General features: G+C 44.8%; 1 protein-coding gene across 9 annotated transcripts in view; it reads right to left on the minus strand.

Moving 5' to 3' along the window:
• Positions 1-20,800, minus strand: part of TENM1 (teneurin transmembrane protein 1) — a 534,679-nt gene that overhangs the window by 44,011 nt on the left and 469,868 nt on the right. For all 9 annotated transcript variants that reach the window (XM_077309379.1, XM_077309378.1, XM_077309377.1 and 6 more), the window contains 2 exons: positions 18,040-18,406; positions 14,327-14,837 (listed from right to left, as the gene is read on the minus strand). In XM_077309379.1, coding sequence (XP_077165494.1) covers positions 14,327-14,837; positions 18,040-18,406 — 878 coding nt within the window. The remainder of the gene's footprint in view (positions 1-14,326; positions 14,838-18,039; positions 18,407-20,800) is intronic.

A 20,800-nucleotide genomic window follows, 5' to 3' on the forward strand; every position in this document is an offset into this window, starting at 1 on the left:
GACCAAATTTTAAACCCTGACAGATGCAATTCATATATCTTCATTTCAATTTTGTTTGCCCCTCATGAGATATGCACCTGCAAACTCTTATTCTTGAACCAGTTTGGCTAACCAGCGTGGTGTCGTGGTTAAGAGCGGTCACTTCTAATCTGGAGAGCTGAGTTTGATGCCTGCTGCCTCCTCCACATGCAGCCAACAGGGTGACCTTGGGCCAATCACAATCCTGTTAGAGCAGTTCTCACAGAGCAGTTCTCTCAGAGCTCTCTCATAGAATCATAGAGTTGGAAGGGGCCATACAGGCCATCCAGTCCAACCCCCTGCTCAACGCAGGATCAGCCCAAAGCATCCTAAAGCATCCGAGAAAAGTGTGTATCCAACCTTTGCTTGAAGACTGCCAGTGAGGGGGAGCTTACCACCTACTTAGGCAGCCTAACCCACTGCTGAACTACTCTGACTGTGAACATTTTTTCCTGATATCTAGCCTATATCGTTGTACTTGTAGTTTAAACCCATTACTGCATGTCCTTTCCTCTGCAGCCAATGGGAACAGCATCCTGCCCTCCTCCAAATGACAACCTTTCAAATACTTAAAGAGGGCTATCATGTCCCAACCTCCTTTTCTCCAGGCTGAACATTCCCAAGTCCCTCAACCTATCTTCATAGAGCTTGGTCCCTTGGCCCCAGATAATCCTTGTTGCTCTCCTCTCTACACTTTCAATTTTATCTACGTCCTTCTTGAAGTGAGGCCTCCAGAACTGCACACAGTACTCCAGGTGTGGTCTGACCAGTGCCGTATACAATGGAACTATGACATCTTGTGATTTTGATGTGATGCCTCTGTTGATACAGCCCAAATTGGCATTTGCCTTTTTTACCGCTGCATCACACTGCCTGCTCATGTTTAGTTTACAATCCACAAGTACCCCAAGGTCTCGTTCACACACAGTGCTACCTAGAAGCGTATCCCCCATCCAGTAGGCATGCTTTTCATTTTTTTGACCCAGATGCAGAACTTTACACTTATCTTTATTAAATTGCATCTGGTTCTCATTTGCCCATTTTTCCATTGTGTTCAGATCTCGTTGAACTCTGTCTCTATCTTCTGGTGTATTTGCAAGTCCTCCTAATTTGGTGTCATCTGCTCCATTATCTTACCCACAATGGAGGTCAGACTCACTGGTCTGTAGTTGCCCGGGTCATCCTTCCTCCCTTTTTTGAAGATTGGAATAACGTTTGCTCTCTTCCAGTCCTCCGGGACATCTCCATTCCTTAAAGAGGTCCCGAAGATGATGGACAAGGGTTGTGCAAGTTCTCCGGAAAATCTTTGAGCACTCTCGGCCTCACCTACCTCATAGGTTGCCTGTTTTGGGGGGGAGGAAGCGAAGGTGATTGGAAGCTGCTTTGAGACTCCTTTGGGTAGTGAAAAGCAGGGTATAAAAACAACTCTTGTTCTTTTTTGTGCTACATATTCAAATAAACACGTTCAATGCCATTTTATAGGCATCAAATGCCTATAAAGAGCATTTATCTTTTAAATACAGCAAAAATGGAGAATTTGTTGTTGTTAGGTGCGAAGTCGTGTCCGACCCATCGCGACCCCATGGACAATGATCCTCCAGGCCTTCCTGTCCTCTACCATTCCCCGGAGTCCATTTAAGTTTGCACCAACTGCTTCAGTGACTCCATCCAGCCACCTCATTCTCTGTCGTCTCCTTCTTCTTTTGCCCTCAATCACTCCCAGCATTAGGCTCTTCTCCAGGGAGTCCTTTCTTCTCATGAGGTGGCCAAAATATTTGAGTTTCATCTTCAGGATCTGGCCTTCTAAGGAGCAGTCAGGGCTGATCTCCTCTAGGACTGACCGGTTTGTTCGCCTTGCAGTCCAAGGGACTCGCAAGAGTCTTCTCCAGCACCAGAGTTCAAAAGCCTTAATTCTTTGACGCTCGGCCTTCCTTATGGTCCAACTTTCGCAGCCATACATTGCAACTGGAAAGACCATAGCTTTGACTAGATGCACTTTTGTTGGCAGGGTGAGGTCTCTGCTTTTTAGGATGCTGTCTAGATTTGCCATAGCTTTCCTCCCAAGGAGCAAGCGTCTTTTAATTTCTTTGCTGCAGTCCCCATCTGCAGTGATCTTGGAGCCCAGGAAACTAAAATCTGTCACTACCTCCATTTCTTCCCCATCTATTTGCCAGGAATTGAGAGGGCCGGATGCCATGATCTTTGTTTTCTTGATGTTGCGTTTCAAGCCAACTTTTGCTCTCTCCTCCTTCACCCACATCAACAGGCTCTTTAGTTCCTCTTCACTGTCTGCCATTAGAGTGGTATCATCTGCATATCTGAGGTTGTTGATATTTCTCCCTGCAATCTTGATCCCAATTTGTGACTCTTCTAACCCTGCCTTTCTCATGATGTGCTCCGCATACAAGTTAAATAGGCAAGACGACAGTATACAGCCTTGCCGAACTCCTTTCTCAATTTTGAATCAATCAGTGATTCCATGTTCAGTTCTCACTGTTGCTTCTTGGCCTGCATATAGGTTTCTCAAGAGACAGATAAGATGCTCTGGTATTCCCACCTCTTTAAGAACTTGCCACAATTTGTTGTGCTCCACACAATCAAAGGCTTTAGCATAGTCAATGAAGAAAAGTAGATGTTTTTTCTGGAACTCCCTAGCTTTCTCCATGATCCAGCATATGTTGGCAATTTGATCTCTAGTTCCTCTGCCTTTTTGAAATCCTGCCTGTTCTTCTGGAAGTTCTTGGTCCACATTGTTGGAGCCTAGCTTGTAGGATTTTGAGCATAATTTTGCTAGCATGAGAAATGAGAGCAATGGTGCGGTAGTTTGAACTTTTTTTGGCATTGCTCTGCGTTGGGGTTGGAATGTAAACTGACCTTTTCCAATCCTGTGGCCATTGTTGAGTTTTCCATATTTGCTGGCATATTGAGGTCCCTACCATTTTGGCCCTTTATCATACCCATCTTTGCATGAAACGTTCTCTTCATATCTCCAATTTTCTTGAAAAGATCTCAGGCCTCCCAATTCTATTGTATTCTTCTATTTGTTTGAACTGTTCATTTTAAAAGGCATTCTTATTTCTTCTAGCTTTTCTCTGGAATTCTGCATTCAAGTGGGTATACCTTTCTCTTTCTCCCTTGCCTTTCACTTCCCTTCTCTCCTTAGCTATTTGTAAAGCTTCCTCAAACAGCCATTTTGATTTCTTGCATTTCTTTTTCTTTGGGATGGGTTTAGTTGCTACCTCTTGTACAATGTTGCAAACCTCCATTCATAGTTCTTCAGGCACTCTGTCTATTAGATCTAATTCCTTAAATCTATTTGTCACCTCTACTGTATATTCGTCGGGGATATGATTTAGTTCATACCTGAGTGGCCTAGTGCTTTTCCCTACTTTCTTCAATTGAAGCCTAAATTTTGCAACAAGAAGCTGATGATCTGAACCACAATCTTGTTTTTACTGACTGTATAGAACTTCACCATCTTTGGCTGCAGAGCACATAGTCAATCTGATTTCTGTGTTGATAGTCTGGTGATGTCCATGTGTAGAATCGTCTCTTGGGTTGTTGGAAAAGAGTGTTTGCTATGAACATTGTATTCTCTTGACACAATTCTACCAGCCTGTGCCCTGCTTCATTTTGTACTCCAAGGCCAAACTTTCCTGTTATCCTGGGTATCTTTTGGCTTCCTACTTTAGCATTCCAATCCCCCATGATGATAAGCACATCATTTTTTGGTGTTGCTTCTAGACGGTGTTGTAGGGCTTCATAGAACTGGTCAACTTCATCCTCTTCAGCAGCAGTGGTTGGGGCATAGACCTGGATTACTGTGATGTTGAATGGTATAAAAAGAAATGAACCAGCCAGGACAGAAAAGAACACGAGGAAAGCTAGGAGCTAGGACAATAATAGCACATGAAATCTAACAGAAACAAACAAAAAGGACATTCTGATTTATCTCTAGTTGTAGCAGAGCCTTCTTGATAGTGGCCCCTATATTACACAGATCCTGTTTCTCTGCCAGAGTTACTCACAAGCCTGCCTCCCTTATTGTTTAGTTCACTGTGCCACTGAACCAATGTGTCCTCAGTCTTGCTTCTATTCTTGTTTACATGATTTTAAAATGCTGCTATTGCTCTTTTAATATGATTTTATTGGCAATGTTTTGCTTACATTCTCCCCTCGGGCAAGTTGTTGGAAAGGTGGCACATCAATAATGGAAAGAAAGTACCAGTGAATCCATTGAACCACAAAGTATACAGATTTTATGAGATTTGGTGCTTTCACTGACTCAAATACAGCACAGGAACCACAAGGGGTCACTGTAGGTCCAGGAAAAAAATGAAACAGAAGGTGGTGCTGAATAATCAACTTGATATATATATATATATTTAAACATTTTATCTCTTGAAGATGTTTAAATTTTCGAGGTAGAAGCTTTCAACAGTCAGATCTTGAAAGTTTCTACCTTGAAACTCTTGGTCTTTTAAGGTGCTACTGGACTCAAATCTAGCTGTTCTTTGGCAAACCAGCACGGAGCTGATCCCCATTCTCTAAAGACCAGCCGTAATTCTGAGATCTCTCTAGCTATCACCGATAGGTTGGCAGTCCTATTCCACATGGACCTACAAATGTGTTTGGGTCATTGTCAGAGGACCTGCTCCACCTAGCAGCAAAAGGCTGGCGTGTCTGTGAACCCATGCAATAGGGCCTTCCTGTTTTAATATTTGGGGGGGCTTGTTACATTCTGAGTGAAAGAGATTTTTTTTTGTATTTATTTTATTTATACTTCGACTTATATGCTGCCCCTCTCCACATGGTCTCAGGGTGGCTCACATCAGTAAGATTAAAAACCCGCACAAAGTTTAAAATTTTAAAATGCATTAAAAATGAATTCATGCATCTAGCTCCAATGCCCCTATAAACCTGGCAATGAAATGTCCACAGTTGCTAGCCTGATACAGAATGGAGGATGATGACGGTTCTCCAGAGTGAACAGAGCGATCCAGTTGTGACTGACTGTTATGATGCATGGCCCAACACCGTGTGGATGCCGCTCTGCTCTGTCTGCTTGCAACATCCGTTTTTGTGACATTTAGGGCCAAAGAACAACGTCTGGGTCCAGTGGCACCTTTTAAGACCAACCGAGTCTAATTCTGGGGATAAGCTTTCATGTGCATCTGTTCTATTGCTTCAGACCAACACAAGTACCCACTTTAATTTAGGGGGGTGGCCAGTCTTCCTCAACATTTACAATTAGTGACAGACCCTGCCCAGCAAATTTGCAAGAGCTGAGGAAACTGTAACATTATTGCTTGGGGAGCCCACTTCCTGAACAGGTCCTAGTTTTTTTTTTTACTGTAGCCTGGACAGAAATTGGGCACCTCTACTTTCCCCCCCGTTCCCTTTTCGAAATTGCTAGTAATTGCTGCTAAAATGGATGATTTCTACTACCAGAAACCTAAAAAAACGAGCTCCTGGTCATTAAATGCAAAATTGCCATGCCAGGAATAAAAAGCTAGCTTTTAAAAAAATTCTTAGGAGGGTTGAAACAGTGTTCCAAATTTGGGAGAGGGGGGTTGATTAGATACTCCTAACGTCACACTGCTGGTGGCAGACAGGTGGCCTTTCCTGTTTCAAAGTTCTGTTTAAGCCTCCTCCCTTGATTAATAGCATGGCGTTTTGAATGGGTTTGATTTTATAACATTTAAAATCCAGTATATATATCTGGATGTTGCTGAAACCTAAAGGTGACTTTCTGAATATTCTGAAAGAAATATACCCTTTCAGTCTGGTGTAAGGTCAGCTGGTCCCCTGTGGCCACTGGCAGGGGATGGGGGAATAGGGTTGCCAGATCCAAATTTGGAACCTCCTGGAGATTTGGGGCTGGAGGCTGGGGAGAGCAGGGAGACCTCATTGGAGTACAATGCCTCTCTCCGAGCATCCATTTTCTCCAGGGGAACAGATCTCTGTAGTCTAGAGATGAGCTGAAATTCAATCATTTCAGGCAACCTTCCTCCATATTCTGACTACAGTTTAAAGGTCCCGCAATGCCTGCTTATTTTTTTTTAAATCATACTTCTCCGTTGCAATGCTTATGCATTGCATAGAATCATAGGTCCATAGTGCTTTTGAATGCCACCTCTTATGGGATCACAAGTAGGCTTGTGCACAAAGGGCCTGATTTGGCCACCTCAGCTTCAGTGCCCATGAAAGTCAATGGTGCCATAGACTATAATAGGAATTTCAGCATTCCTGCCTTTCCCAGGGCCTGGGGGAGTTGAGGTACAAACTTTCAGGGGTAGCTCCAGGGGGGATCTTCCCTGACTCCCCTCCATTATATCCAATGGAGAGTCCGTCCCATAGGACAGTGGTCCCCAACCGTTTTCAGGCTGGGGACCGGCAGCAGCAGGGAGGACGAACGCAATGCGCATGCACGGCTGAAAACGTACATGTGCCATGCATGGCTGAAAATGCACATTAAAGTGCGTTTTCGGCCTTTCCCCCCCCTCCCACAGTAAGAAGTTTGCCAGGCCGCAAGCTTGCAGCCTGGGAAGTTTCTTTCTGCGGAGCGGGGGCGGGGGAAGGGAGCCGCGGCCCAGTGCCAGGGCCTTCGCGGCCCGGCACCTGGCCGCGGCCTGGTGGTTGGGGACCACCGCCATAGGATATACCTCTGCAACTTGGCAGAGAAAAGCCGTGACCAGTAACCTGTGCAAGCTAGGCAGCTGAGACAATTGATATCATCTCCTCTTATGCTGCATTATTTATGCTACAATTGTACTACTCTGCATAACACCCTGGTTCTGTTAGTTGTGGGAAGGATCAAGGACACTAAAGCCATACTCACAAGTACTGTTCAACCCACTTTCTGATTTCCTTTTGCAATTTCACCATTGTGGTAGCCCAGCACAAGAACGCAGCAAAACTGCCGTAGCTCCAAAATATAAATCATTACCATTAAACTGACAGAGTACCTACAAAATGCTCTCTCTCAACTGCTGGTAAGAGAAGAATGATGATGTTCCTTTAATTCACCTTTGGGAGTCTTGCCCAAATGTGCAAGAAGGTTAATGGGGGCAGCAGGGGGGGGGGAGGAGGAAATGCTTTCCTGTAAAGTTAATAAGATAATCCAAAGAAACCTATATCTGGACCCTTCACGGGACTTTTAAAATAACCTGCCAATAACTTGTTATGTTTAATTTATTTTCTCATTCATGTTCGCAGATAGGACTGATCAGAACCCAATTATAGGAAACCAAATACAATTTTGACGTTGATGGTTGCACTTGCATGTAACTGTAGTTCATTGAGTGGTCTTCTGTACAGAAGACTGTGACTGCACAGTCACAGGGCAGCCATGGAAAAGATTTCAAAGCTTTCTAATAAACTAGGAGCAGTCCTCATTTTTATGGTGCCTTTCCACCCCCCAAAAATCACATGTCCAGGAGAAGGGGTGCTACTCACTCAGTTCGCTCCATGCTGGCGTTGGATACCTCCGTAAATTAAGGTTCCAGAGAGTTCATAGTGGGTCAGGAGGGAGGAATGTGTGTCTGCACAGAAGACCACTTGATGAACAACAGTTACAGGTAAGTGCAGCCCTGTTTTCATCTTTGTGGCTCCTGTGCAGTCCCACATGGGGACAGTAGCAAGTTTATTGAATGAAGGAAGCCACTGAGAATCTCTCAAAGAAAGAGACCTAGAAGGACTACCTTCTAGGGCAGAGTCTGCACTTACTTTCTTTATTCCATTGTCAATCCTATTGAATTCAGATCGCTTTGAACTCGAGTCTTCCTCTCCCCCCCTCCCCATTGAAACAGGAATATGTTCTGCATGTGATTAGGGAGGCTCAGAAGAGGGGGGGAGGCAAATGGAGACTCTTTCTTTGTTTTCTTGAAGGGGGGAGAGGATCCAAGAAGTCACAGGAAAGAGGAAAAAGTCCTTTTTTTTCTTGAAGGGGGGGGGGACGAAGAAGGCACAAAAAAAAAAAATCCAAGACTGACAAAAGTTGAGATAAATTAAGGGCTTCTCCTTTAAGGCAAGTTTGTCACATGACCACCTGTAGCCAATCATGGGTTCTCTACCACGGAGGAGAGCCCAGATTCAAAACAATGCGATTTTAAAATATATTGAGGGTTAAAAGCACTCTAAGATATCACACAATAAAGGTAGGGTCACTCCGCATCAATCCTTCTTGCTGCAGAAGGAAAATTTAAATCTCCCCAAATCAAAACGGAAATCGCATTCTGTGTAGAGGGCAGGGACTGAATCGACCTGGGGTTGGAATAAAAGCTCCGTGCAGTTTACACCCAGGTCTCAATCGTGAGGATAAATCAGAAACATTTCTTCTTTAAATGTAATTTATTCTTCCCTAGAATGAGTATTGATGGCAAAAGGGGAAAAATTTGAAAGAAATCTCCTGAACCTCGAGAATGAGGTAAAGAAAAAAAACAAAGCAATGGAGATCTTCTCTCTGCAGTGGCAAAAGGAGAACTGAGGGAGGAGCACCTTTCCCCCATGTCATTTAATTGTTTGGTAGGGAAGACACCAGAGGGAGAAGGAGCGCTGCTAGTCCATTAGAAAGCTTGGAAATCTTTTCTGCAGCAGGCCTGTGATTGCGTAGTCCCCATTTGGGGCTGCACAGAAGCCACAAAAATGAACTGTGACATTCTGCCCTTAGGGGCAAACTCTTGCATCACATAAAACATTTTAAGGAACAGGACAGCCCGGAAGCAGCAGCTATATACACCCAAACCAAACTCTCTTCCAACCTTCAAAGCACCTGCAATCATTTGGGCTAGATGTTCAAAATTAAAAAGCAATTTCTTACTTATTAACGGTTACTATTCTCTTGTGCTTTTTTTTAGTACATTATCTGACTTTTGATCACTGTTCAAGTTTGATATTTTTAAACAAATCTATTAAAATACACATAGTACATACATCAATATAAAGTTTATGTAACTTCCCCGTCCCCAAAACATAAGGTTTGGAATATCAAAAATATGCCACACATATTTCAATAGATTTTAATATATATATATATAACCTTAACTTTCAGTCTATCATTCATCAACTGTCCTCACTTAATCAGAAAAAGCAATGGGCTTCCACCAGCCAGAGATTTATTTCATTAATCTATCATCCAAAACTGATTAAAAGGTACATACTTAATTAAACCAACAAACCCAGAAACATATCTCACCTGCCTTAATAATTTCAAGATATATTGCCATGCCTGAAGTATTCCAAACTCTTGATGCATTGAACTGTGATGTTCTAAGAATGAAGAAATGGAGAAGGTACAAAGTTTTCTTCCATATCCCTCTGGGCTGACCCCCCCCCCACCAGCCAATCTACCTTCATCTGCCTCTGTATGATTATGCTTCCTCCTTCCCTCCCCCTGATAGCTTCTCCTTGGGAAAAGTTTATCTGGAGTTCGGTTGGGCCAGGCTGGGCTAAGTTAGATAGCAGCCAGGGCAGGCCAATTTCTGTGGATAATCAATTTCCAGCAGTCATTGATGAAATTATCCCTGATGAGACCTCCTCCATCAGGAGACATAACCGTTTGGGTTGCCAGTCCTCAGTTGGGCCTGCAAAAGGGAGCTCCTCCACCAGGCATTTGCTGGAGTCTGACCGACCCAACGACACCCATTGCTCCCCCCTCAGGCACCCCTCCATGACCTGAAGCAGCCTGGCCTCCCTGCGGGTTTTGTTTAACTTATCCTTCTATTTGAAGCCACTGTTAGATTATTGTTGACTAGATTTTAAGCCCGTTGTGACTAGATTTTAAGCTAGGGCCATTCCGCACGACTTTAATATAGCACTAGTCTTACATTTTGTTTTCGCCTCTAAAACTGCGTTACGCATGACGTCGTGAGCAATCTGCAACACTCCTGCAACACTAGCGCCAAAATCGCTTCGTTGTAGCGATTTTCGGGGAATCGGGAAAAGTGGATTCACCTTCAGAAAATCACTACACTCTTGCCAACAACCTGCAACACTTGCGAAAAAGACATGTGCGTTCTCAATGTAGCGGTTGCAACATAGTCCCTCCCCCTGACTCTCTCCTTCAAACTTCCGGAGAAGCGATTGCCATTTTTTTCCTCAGAGCGGGGAAAGCAACGAACCAGTGAGGCTTCACTCACCCAACGAGGTTTCTCTGGCTACAGTCCCTCCACAGAAGTGCTTTAAATCTCCCCTAAGTCCCCAAGCACAACACAGCCCCCTGTTCGCCAGCCCCCTGTTCACCAGTTCACCAGCGTGGTAACGATGAATCACCAGCTCACACAGCAGCTAGATGGGTCTCTCCGTTGCAACATATCAACGCATATTCGTTGCAACGTATATATATATATATTTTAACCTGTGCTTAAAGGGAAAGGGGCTTTTCGGGAGCATGATAACAACCACCCATTGGCTATTCCATTTGATTGATGGCCAGGGGCAGGAACAAGCACAGAAAAAAATCGCTTCCTTTCTAGCAATTCCTGTGAGAACGGAAACCTCTGGGGAATGAATGAAATGCTACTGGATTCCACTACAAATGAAGGTATGTGGAACGCTGAGATTCCACTATTTAAAATAGCGTTTCTGCTTTGTGAAAGCAAATGGCAACATTGGCCCTTGTGCGGAATGGCCCCCAGTTTGGTGTATTGATTAGGAGTACGGACTTCTAATCTGGCATGCCGGGTTCGATTCTCCACTCCGCCACATGCAGCCAGCAACCAACTCTTCTTCTTCTTCTTTAAATATCCCTGGTATCCCTGGTCCCCCCCCAACTACCCGGTCTTGGCGCAGCCCCAAAATGGAAAGCCCCTGTTTCCCCATTAAAGTAGCTTTCCTGTCCTTTGGGCATCAGCATCAGCAATTCCGTGGCTGATGAGAACTAGCCACTGGGCTCCTAATCCTGGATGGAAGCCTCCCTGTGATGAACCCAGGAGACAATGCATGTAAAAACAGCTTTAAGTTGCCTGCTGCCTCTCTAATGAGGGTCATGGCCAGACAGTGACTCACACACCCTGCTGTGAGTCAGAGGCTGCACGTGTCAACTAGTAAGGTCAGAGGCAGGAACAGCAAAGGAAAAAGCGAGTCAAGTTCCCATGCCCCCCCAGCTTCAGCACACCCCAAGGAGCAAGAAAGCAGCACCCAGGCAACAGTTTATGTGAAAACAAACTTAACAGGAGAGATAACAACAGAAAACAGTACATATTACATACTGAGGACACAACAAAACACGGGAAACACCGTGAAGCTCAATTAATGTTTTCTCTTCCAGGATGACAAACATAAAAGATTCCTTCATAGGCAAAGACTATGATGGAGAACTTTTGGCTCATTCATTCATTCATTCATTCATTCATTCATTCATTCATTCATTCATTCATTCATTCATTCATTCATTCATTCATTCATTCATTCATTCTACTCCCGCAAAGGCTTGTGGCGGCTAACAATAAGCATAAAACCCCAATAAAATCCCATCAAACCATTTAAAACAATCTGAAAAAACCCAAACAAACAACCATACGGTCAAAAACATAGGCCATCCAATACTCTGCGGCGAAAAACAACCAGTCCTATCCACTAAAAGGCCCCGGGTGGACAATATCTTGGTTCCTTCACATAGGCTGATTCTGCATGGGCAAAAAAGGCCGGGCGGGTGTTCATATGGCAGTGAGGCTAATCCCCATTGACACATGATGCTGATACTGAGCCAGCTCCCTCCTGGACCTGTCGTGCTTCAGGGCACCTTTGACCCACATTGGCCATCCCGGGGGTCTAGGGGTCTAGACTGGTGCTGGCCTGTGTGGATGCAGAAGGGCTAGGCGTTCCAGGCCCAGCTCCTCTCTGTCTACAGCATGCCAGCAGGGCCAAAATATGCCCCAATTGGCTTTGCAGTGCTTTGCACACTGAATGGGGATTTTTTTTAATTTGCAAGAAGATTGCGATCCCACGTCCCTTCATATCACCCCCACCCCACCCCATGCCACTCCCTGCAAAGTGGAACCTTTCTGTCCTGGATGCATCCATTGGGACACACAAATCATACTGCTGAAATATGTCTCCCCTGGCGACACAGAAAGCAGCAGAGCATACAGCTCCACCACAATGTACCAGCAGTGGCTCTGAGTGGTGCCTCTGAGAGGCCATTTTCCCCGTTAAAAATATGAGAAAACTGGATAAGTCCTTTATTACGTTATAGATTTTGCAATTACTGGAGTTATCAACTGTATTGCAATTTCTGGTATGTCTCTACTGTATTAGCTATCCCACAGATTCACATATTAAAACAGTACTGGCAAGATAATTGAGACACCAGATTGCTTTGTGATATGTTGTTTAAACATTGGCACACGTATTAAGTATTGTTTTGGAGCACTGCCCCTTGAAGAAACCTTTTTGGAGTGAAACACAGATTGGGGCACAAGGGAGTCTTCTGTGTTTGTCCCTCTGCCCTTTCCCTTCCATCGTGTTAATTTCTATTTTAAAAAATTAAGGGAATGCGGTACAATTAGATCCTTGCTTTTAAAAAACAAATCTAATGAAGTATTCCATTTTTTTAAAGCTTCCATCAGAGAAACCTTTGTATATTTGCATATTCCCTTCAATCTGCCGTGGAGACGGGATAACTCGGTTAGTAAAATGCCAGCCTGAAGTTCACAACATGATATAGCCATTTTAAAACATTAGATTTTACAAAGCAAAAAGAATTTAAACTCTGTGTGGGGAAAAGAATAAACACCCTTGGTGTATCCACAATGCTGTGATCTTCGGGTTGAAATCTTACTAACTGAGCTATCTGATCTTCGCTGCGGTTTGAAGCATATGAGCAAATATACAAAGGTTTCTCTGATGATTTATTTTTAAAGGAACGCAATGCTTTGTTACATTTGCATTTAAAAATAGGAATCCAATTGTACCATGTTCTTCTCATTTAAAAAAAAATAGATTGATTGGAAGGAAATGGGGGGGGGAAGGGTAGAGAGCAGCCCTGGGGAGCATTGCTCAACTCCCTCATGTGATGCACCTGCCTGGAGAAAGAAGAAAAGGGAGCATCTAAAGACAAGAAAGGCTCCTCTTTAGTTCTGAGACTAACGCCGAAACCAGATTCTCACAAGACATAAGGAGGCTTATAAAATATAACTCTTTATGCAGTACAGGAACTTAGATAAGATGAAGGTGGAAACCTTCCACAGAAATGGCAACCCAGAAGTCAAAGAAGCTTTAAACCAGGGGTAGTCAAACTGCGGCCCTCCAGATGTCCATGGACTACAATTCCCAGGAGCCCCCTGCCAGCGAATGCTGGCAGGGGGCTCCTGGGAATTGTAGTCCATGGACGCTGGCAGGGGGCTCCTGGGAATTGTAGTCCATGGACATCTGGAGGGCCGCAGACTACCCCTGCTTTAAACTCTCTCCCTACAATCGCAAAATGCATCAGTGACTAATGAGCAGAGAGAATGTCAGCAATGGGAGTGTGACCTCCGGGAGAGGAGGGAGAGAAGATCTGATGGAGTCATTTCTGCTTGTTTATTCCCTTTGCCTTAGGAGCCAAGAAATTGAGAAAAACAGGACAATAGGATTTTTAGAAGAAACAGCCATACAGTGTGATAGGAAACAAACCGAGCCCTGAAGGGAGCTGCTAAATCCATACAGGAGCAAAACAAAAGGCTACCCCACCTGCAAGGTGAAAGTGACTTGGCATGCAAGATAGGAAAATATACCTGAGGGGAATGCAGGACAAAAGCCAAGGAAAAGGCAGTACGTAAAACCCCCAAGAGTACTATCTGAGCTCCATGCAGAAAGTGCAAAATAAAAATACACTAGACCAGTGGTTCTCAACCTTCCTAATGCCATGACCCTTTAATACGGTTCCTCATGTTGTGGCGACCCCCAACCATAAAATTATGCAAGTATTCTTTCACAGAAATCAAACCAAAACTGACCAATGGCGTGAAGATCCATTGCTCATCATTGTATATCAACTGGGTTTTTTCCGGGGTTTCTCAGTTCAGTTCTGCCTCTTGTCCCACCATGCCAATTTCGCTCTTTTCTGCTGCTCCAGACTGACGAACGCTCTATCTCGATCTACCCTACAAGGCTATTGTGTGGATGGTGCCCCTCCCCGCCAAGCTGCTCACCCTACCACGACCCCTGTGAAAAGGGTCATTCAGCCCCCACAGGGGTCCCGACCCCCAGGTTGAGAACCACCGCCCTAGACAGACACCCCCTTTAAGCAAAAGCAGCTAAGTTGGCTTACAAATACAATTCAAAACATTGGATAAATTATTAGTAATACTATTTAAGGATAACTTACTCATACACGGTTGTCCATCCGTACTCATTACTTTTGGTTGCTAGAAGACCTGTGTTGCCAGGGTAGGTCATTAAGGCTAAGTTGTAGCCCTGGGCATAGACCCTTTTGAGAATACCGTTGCTACTTATGGCCAGCCAATATACTTGCCCCCCTGGCATCACCAGCCACAAAGGCAAACCGCTGGCATCTCTCCGAATGTGGACGGAATTCCCATTGCTGTTGGTAATGGTGCTCAGTTCGCCTTCCCCATTGTACGTGAAGTTGTACATGTAGTCTCTTGTAATTAGATTGAGTGTATGTAGGTGAGTCCCATTGGTGGTGAACTGATACAGTTCCTGGTCTGCTGGAGAGGTGATCTCATAAATATTCATGTCGTTGAGATGAGCCTTGTTTTGACTGACTGCACGGATGCGGATGTTGCCAAGGTCAGCAATGTACAATGTGCCATCCGGAGATACTGCTAGTGAGGAAGGTGCTTTCAGCTTTGCATCTTTGGCGTACCCACCATCACCTGGGGGGGGGAAAGACAATGGCTTTATGAAGACTCTATATTTTAGCTTGGCGCAGGAATAGGTGCCATAGTGCAGTGGACCCCAACCCGGTGCCGGACCGCGAAGGTCATGGCGCCGGGCCGCGGCTCCCTCTTCCCGCCCCCCCCCGCAGTAAAAAACTTCCCAGGCCATAAGCTTGCGGCCCGGGAAGCTTCTTACTGCGAGAGGGGGGGGAGAGGGAATCAGGGCTGCGCCCGCGCATCGCGCACATGCGCCATGCACGGAAAGTGCCACGCATGCACGATTTCGGCCGTGCATGGCGCATGCGTGATGCGCGGGTGTGCATGCATGGCATGCGCAGGCGGGCAGTTGCCCTGCCGGTCCCCAGCCTCAAAAAGGTTGGGGACCACTGCCATAGTGTATCTTCAGTATATCTCTTTTTTGGTAAGACAATCAATAAGCCAATATATTTTCTAAAATGGATTTATCTAAAACAAATGCTGTTCTGCATGAATGTAACTTATGACTAAACAGTGAGACGCAATTAGGTCATTGGTGCTAAATCCTCAACTGTTCTGGCAGACAAAGTTATTATATTTCAAGATGCTCATGTAAAAAAAAAGTTGGAGATAAAAAATATTCTCCTTGCCAGGTTTGGCACACAAGTGAACACGCAAGACTGTCTTCAGTCAACATCTATTCATGAAGTGTAAAGCCTCTCACATTTTAAGGTTGTGTACATAAATTTGAAGCTACATGAAGAAAATCATTCTGGACTCTGCAAAATTTTACAAATCATAAAGGAAGTGAAGCAGCAGATAATTCTAATTAGTTTTTCTTAGCACAGGAAGAGGGTTTATTTGTCCAAGAGGGTGAGCTAGGTGGAAGAAGAGGAGGAGGAGGAGGAGAAGGACAAGAAGAAGAAGTAGTAGTAGTAGTAGTAGTAGTAGAAGAAGAAGAAGAAGAAGAAGAAGAAGAAGAAGAAGAGTTGGTTCTTATATGCCGCTTTTCTCTCCCTGAAGGAAGTGGTTTACAGTTGCCTTCCCTTTCCTCTGCCCACAACAGACACCCTGGGAGGGAGGTGAGGCTGAGAGAGCCCTGATATTACTGCTCAGTCATAACAGCTCTAGCAGGAGTCTCAAAGTGGCTTACAGTTTGGTGAATGGAAGGACCTCCAAGGGAATGGAATACCTTCATCTAGAGATCAGTTGTAATTTTCTACATGATTTTTGGCAGCCTTATTTGAGGGCTGTCCTCCTCAACGCAAGAACTTTACCCCAGAATTTCTACCCCAGAGGTTTTACTAGTGGAATCCACACACATTCCGTTTGAAGATACAATGTTTGAATCTGCATAGGTAAAGGTATCCCCTGTGCAAGCACCGGGTCATGTCTGACCCATGGGGTGATGCCCTCTAGCGTTTTCATGACAGACTCAATATGGGGTGGCTTGCCAGTGCCTTCCCCAGTCATTACCGTTTACCCCCCAGCAAGCTGGGTACTCATTTTACCGACCTCGGAAGGATGGAAGGCTGAGTCAACCTTGAGCCGGCTGCTGGGATTGAACTCCCAACCTCATGGACAGACAGCTTCAGACAGCATTTCTGCTGCCTTACCACTCTGCACCACAAGAGACTCTTTTGAATTTGCATAGTGCCAACTGAAATTTAGGGTTGTGCTGAATTACCACAACAGCACTGGTCTCTAGGCAGATCTTTCCAAACTACACATGTAGCAAGTTATGGTCATGGTTGTTATAATTAACCATCCCATATTTGGTGATTTTAATCTTTCTTGTTCTGATATAAAGGTCATCTGTGTGCCCCAAGATGCACCATATGGCATTCACCTGCTGCAGATGTAGGTGAGAGATGTAACAAGCTGGGTCATACTTCCTGGGCTGCTTGTGTTAGGTCATGACCTCTGAGCGATGCATAGACCAGCTGTGATTAAGTGTCAGTAGCAGAGCACATGTAGGTTCTGATTGTGTAGTCTTTGCCATTATTTTTTGCAGTAATGTACCACACTAGAAGCAAAGGCCCCCAGTGCAGGAGTTATGATCACTGCCAGGGGATTGGGATCTAGGCCACAAGTCCCCCCTCCCCCCAACATGCATACACATTTCTACCCAGTGACATTATCTGAATAACACTCAAAAGTACATCACATGTTGTTCATCTCAAAACACTTCTGTTACAAGGATTACCTGTTTGCAGAAATCTTATTTGATGCCAAAAGATTCTTCCAAGATCTTTGGTGGTGTTTGAAAAAGCTGATTCTACACTCCTGCACAGCTCTTTTTCTTACTTACAGCTCAGTTTGTTTTCTCCTTTTGCTGCTGGGTTTAATATTTGGCCTAAAACCTCAATCATGAACCAATTGCTTCTCCTTGCTTCATATATAAAGTACAATTATGTTTCCTGATATTTGAGGATCATTGGTTCAAGGATTGCTACCCAATTTGGGTTGCCAGGTCTCGGCTAGCAATCCGTGGGGGATGTGGGGGATAGGATGGCCAGATCCAGGGTGACAGGGACCTTAGTGATGTACAATGTGATACAGTCCACTTTCCAAAGCATCAGTTTTCGCTGTGGGAACTGATCTCTGCAGTCTGGAGATGCGCTGTTAGTCCAGTGGATCTCCTGGCCCCATCTGGAGGCTGGCATCCCTGTCCCTAAACCTACTGTCTTTTAAAAAGTTCACAAGATGGTCTTTTAAAGCAGTGGTCCCCAACCTTTTTATCACTGGGGACCACTCAACGCCGGGGACCACTCACCGGGGACCACTCAACGCCTTTTACTGAGGCCTGGTGGGGGGGGGGTAGTTTACTCCTCTACTCTCAACCACTGCCCTAACGCTCTCTGATCGCTATGGCAATGTTTAAACATCCCTTCAAAATAAGATACAGACACGCCACAACAATGAAGTGTGTTGTAAAGGGTTGGGGGGGGGATGAAGTAAAGGGCCGGGGGGGGGGGGGTTGGGGACCACTGATTATAAGCCCACCTTATAATCCTCCAGAGCAGGGAAGGTTTCAACTGGCAGCAAGAGATATCAAAATATTTCCTGCTTCGTTCAGCCAGCTCCCAGGCATATTGTAACTGGATTTGCTGTCCTTTTTATTCCCCCAAATCTATTTTTTTTCCTGAAATAATCTCTGTCCCAGAGGGATCTAACAAAAATGCACCCCCGAACACACAATGCTGTAGAAAGAAATAAGTACCTGAGAAACAGTCACAATTGGGGTCAATTTTACAGTCGCAGTCTGTTGGGGCTCCGGCAATGATAGAGATTTCACCGTTGGTCGTGACCTGCTGTATTCGGTTGATCTTCCTTTCATCAGTCTCGGCGATGTACAGAACTCCACTGTGAGAGACGCTGATGGCTCTGGCAGATTCAAGGGTAGAGTGAATGGCCACTTTGCTGACCAAGACGTGGTCTATGCCTGGGACCTGGCAATGAATAGGGCGACCCGCGATGATCCTTACGCGCCAATTTTGAGAAATCTGAAGTACGATGTTATTGTCCAGAACATACAAAGAGTTGTCTACTGGGTTAACGGCAAGATCTGTGGGCCACTCTAAGCGGACCTGCAAAGAGAAAAGAGCTCTCTCAAGGAAGGCAATTACCCCCGTTCTCACCACTTCCTTTCCTGAGGACGTCCTCTATTTTGGGGTTCGTCCTTGTTTGCATGATTGTTATGGCTTCAACTTCAGCAATACATTTGAATTCCTTTAGGAGGGCCTTCACTTTGGCACGCTGTGATGCCTTCCCTTCGGCGGTATTAGAAGGAAGATATAGGAAAACACCCTATACCGAAAGGAAATGCACCTGTGGCTCTGGACATGTAGAAACCATGGACCATGTTCTCTTTCAATGTCGATTCTATAATGAGATTCGAACTAGCCTAATTCTTCCGTTGCTAGGCAGATTCCCAGGGCGCTCAGCAGAATTTTACATTTCTCTGCTGCTTGCAGATATAGAAAATAATACAACTTATAGAGTTACCAAGTTCTGTGCAGCAGCGATCAAAATTCGTAATAGAATGGCCTGTTTTAAGTGAACTGGACAGCTGTGTTTCTCTACCTTATTCTATTCTCTATTGTTATCTTTTAAGATGTTTTAATTCCTGGTTTTAATGGATGCTTCTGTATCATCTTATGCTGGTCTATGACCGTAATAAAACTAACTGAACACACTGAATTCCTTTGTTTGTTTGTTTGTTCGTTCATTCACTCATTTGTTCATTCACCATTTTGAGGTCTTTTTTTTTTAAAAAAAGGAAGAAAATGTCCTCTTTTTGGGTTGGGAAGCTGAGCCTGTTTTGCTTTCTAATCCCACAGTAGAGGCAAACTTCAGCGGTATTTCAAATGAGATTGGTCCAAATGACCAGGTGTTTGAAGAAATCAATCAGGAAATATGTCCTCTTTTCTGCTATTCAAAATATGGTGGCCCTAAGCATTATGGATATGCAAAAGCCTACAATGCTCTCTTTCCGCCAACTAGACGCTACCACACAGACTTCCCCCCTCTGTCCAATTCACTTCCCCACCTACACCACTACAGCAGGATTCCTAGTGGAAGTTAAACTAGAAAATAGTCCAGGAGGAAAGATTATAGGCTTCAGTATAAATCCATCCAAGCCTGGAATGATTGATGACTGAGGTAAACTGACAGGGATAAGGCAGCTTGCTTTCTAAGAGTGAACATGAACAAGGTTTATTTCAGAAAAATACACACCTAACATGCAACTGAGGTAAATATCAACCCTTAACCAGGAATTATGAGATGTTCGGTTTCAGTTTGGACATGCGTCAGGAAAATATACTTCCAGGCAGGTTTACAATGGTTAGGCTGAGTCTGGCAACTGGCTCGGGGACATGGTGTGAGGGAAGAACTTAAAGTATGATGAGTACAACCACAGAGGACAACCAGTGGAATGACCTTGGGCTCGCCATAGCACTGATAAAGCTGTTCTGACCGATGGATTTTAGTTTTTCCAGTATTTGGTTCCTACTAATTTAGAGCAGTGGTCCGCAACCTTCCGGTTGCTGCGGACCGCTGCTCCGGAGTGGCGGGAGAGGGCGGCCCGGGGCCCCACGAACGTGCGGCAGCCCCAGTGCAAACGCGCATGCACAGACTGCCGCGCACGTGCGTTTGCGCCCGGCGGCCGTGGCTCCCTCTCCCGGCCCCTCTGGGCTGCCAGCAAATCGGCCGCCAAATCGGCCGATTAGCTTGCGGCTCGGCAAGCTTCTCTTCCCCCCCTCCCGAAACAAGAAGCTTGCCAGGCCGTGAGCTAATCAGCCGCTTCGGCGGCTGATTTGCTCGTGGCCTGGCGAGCTTCTCACTTTGGGGGGGCGGGAAGAGGGAGCCGCGGGCCGGCACCGGGCCGCAGCCCACGGGTTGGGGACCACTAATTTAGAGCACTGCCCTGATTGGAATAACTTTCTTTGGAGCATATTTCTTTGGTCAGCCTGTTGTACCATTTTCTTAATGATGCTGTTAGGCAGTTAATTCAGGGGGATCTATTATCCTCAGCGATCTTTCTTACTGTATGGTGTTTTTTTTTAAATTCGCATGACAGATATTTTTGTAAATGGATATGAGTTACCACGGCTGCTGGGAAAGGATGTGGACAATCATTCTAAAAAGCTAAAGGCACGAAGAAGCCCCCATCCTGTCCTCCCAAGATATGATATCAATAAAAAGCAGGAATCTTTGGGGGAGGGGAGGGTGAACCAACATAACCATTTATCATTTCCTTAAAAAACATTCAGTTAAAAACATGGAAATGTTAAGGACCTCAAGAAATGTAAAAAACAAAGACAACTGACATGAAATATTTTTACTGGGATAAGTAAAATGAATTTAAAGGCAAGGTGTTATTCAGAACATGCACAATGAATTTTTAATGCAAATATTAGTTAATGTAATTTCTTGAAGACACAAATGACATCTTTTCAAGCCGATATTGTTCAAATGTG

Source organism: Paroedura picta, chromosome 13 (genome assembly GCF_049243985.1).
Source record: "Paroedura picta isolate Pp20150507F chromosome 13, Ppicta_v3.0, whole genome shotgun sequence".
NCBI lineage: Eukaryota > Metazoa > Chordata > Lepidosauria > Squamata > Gekkonidae > Paroedura > Paroedura picta.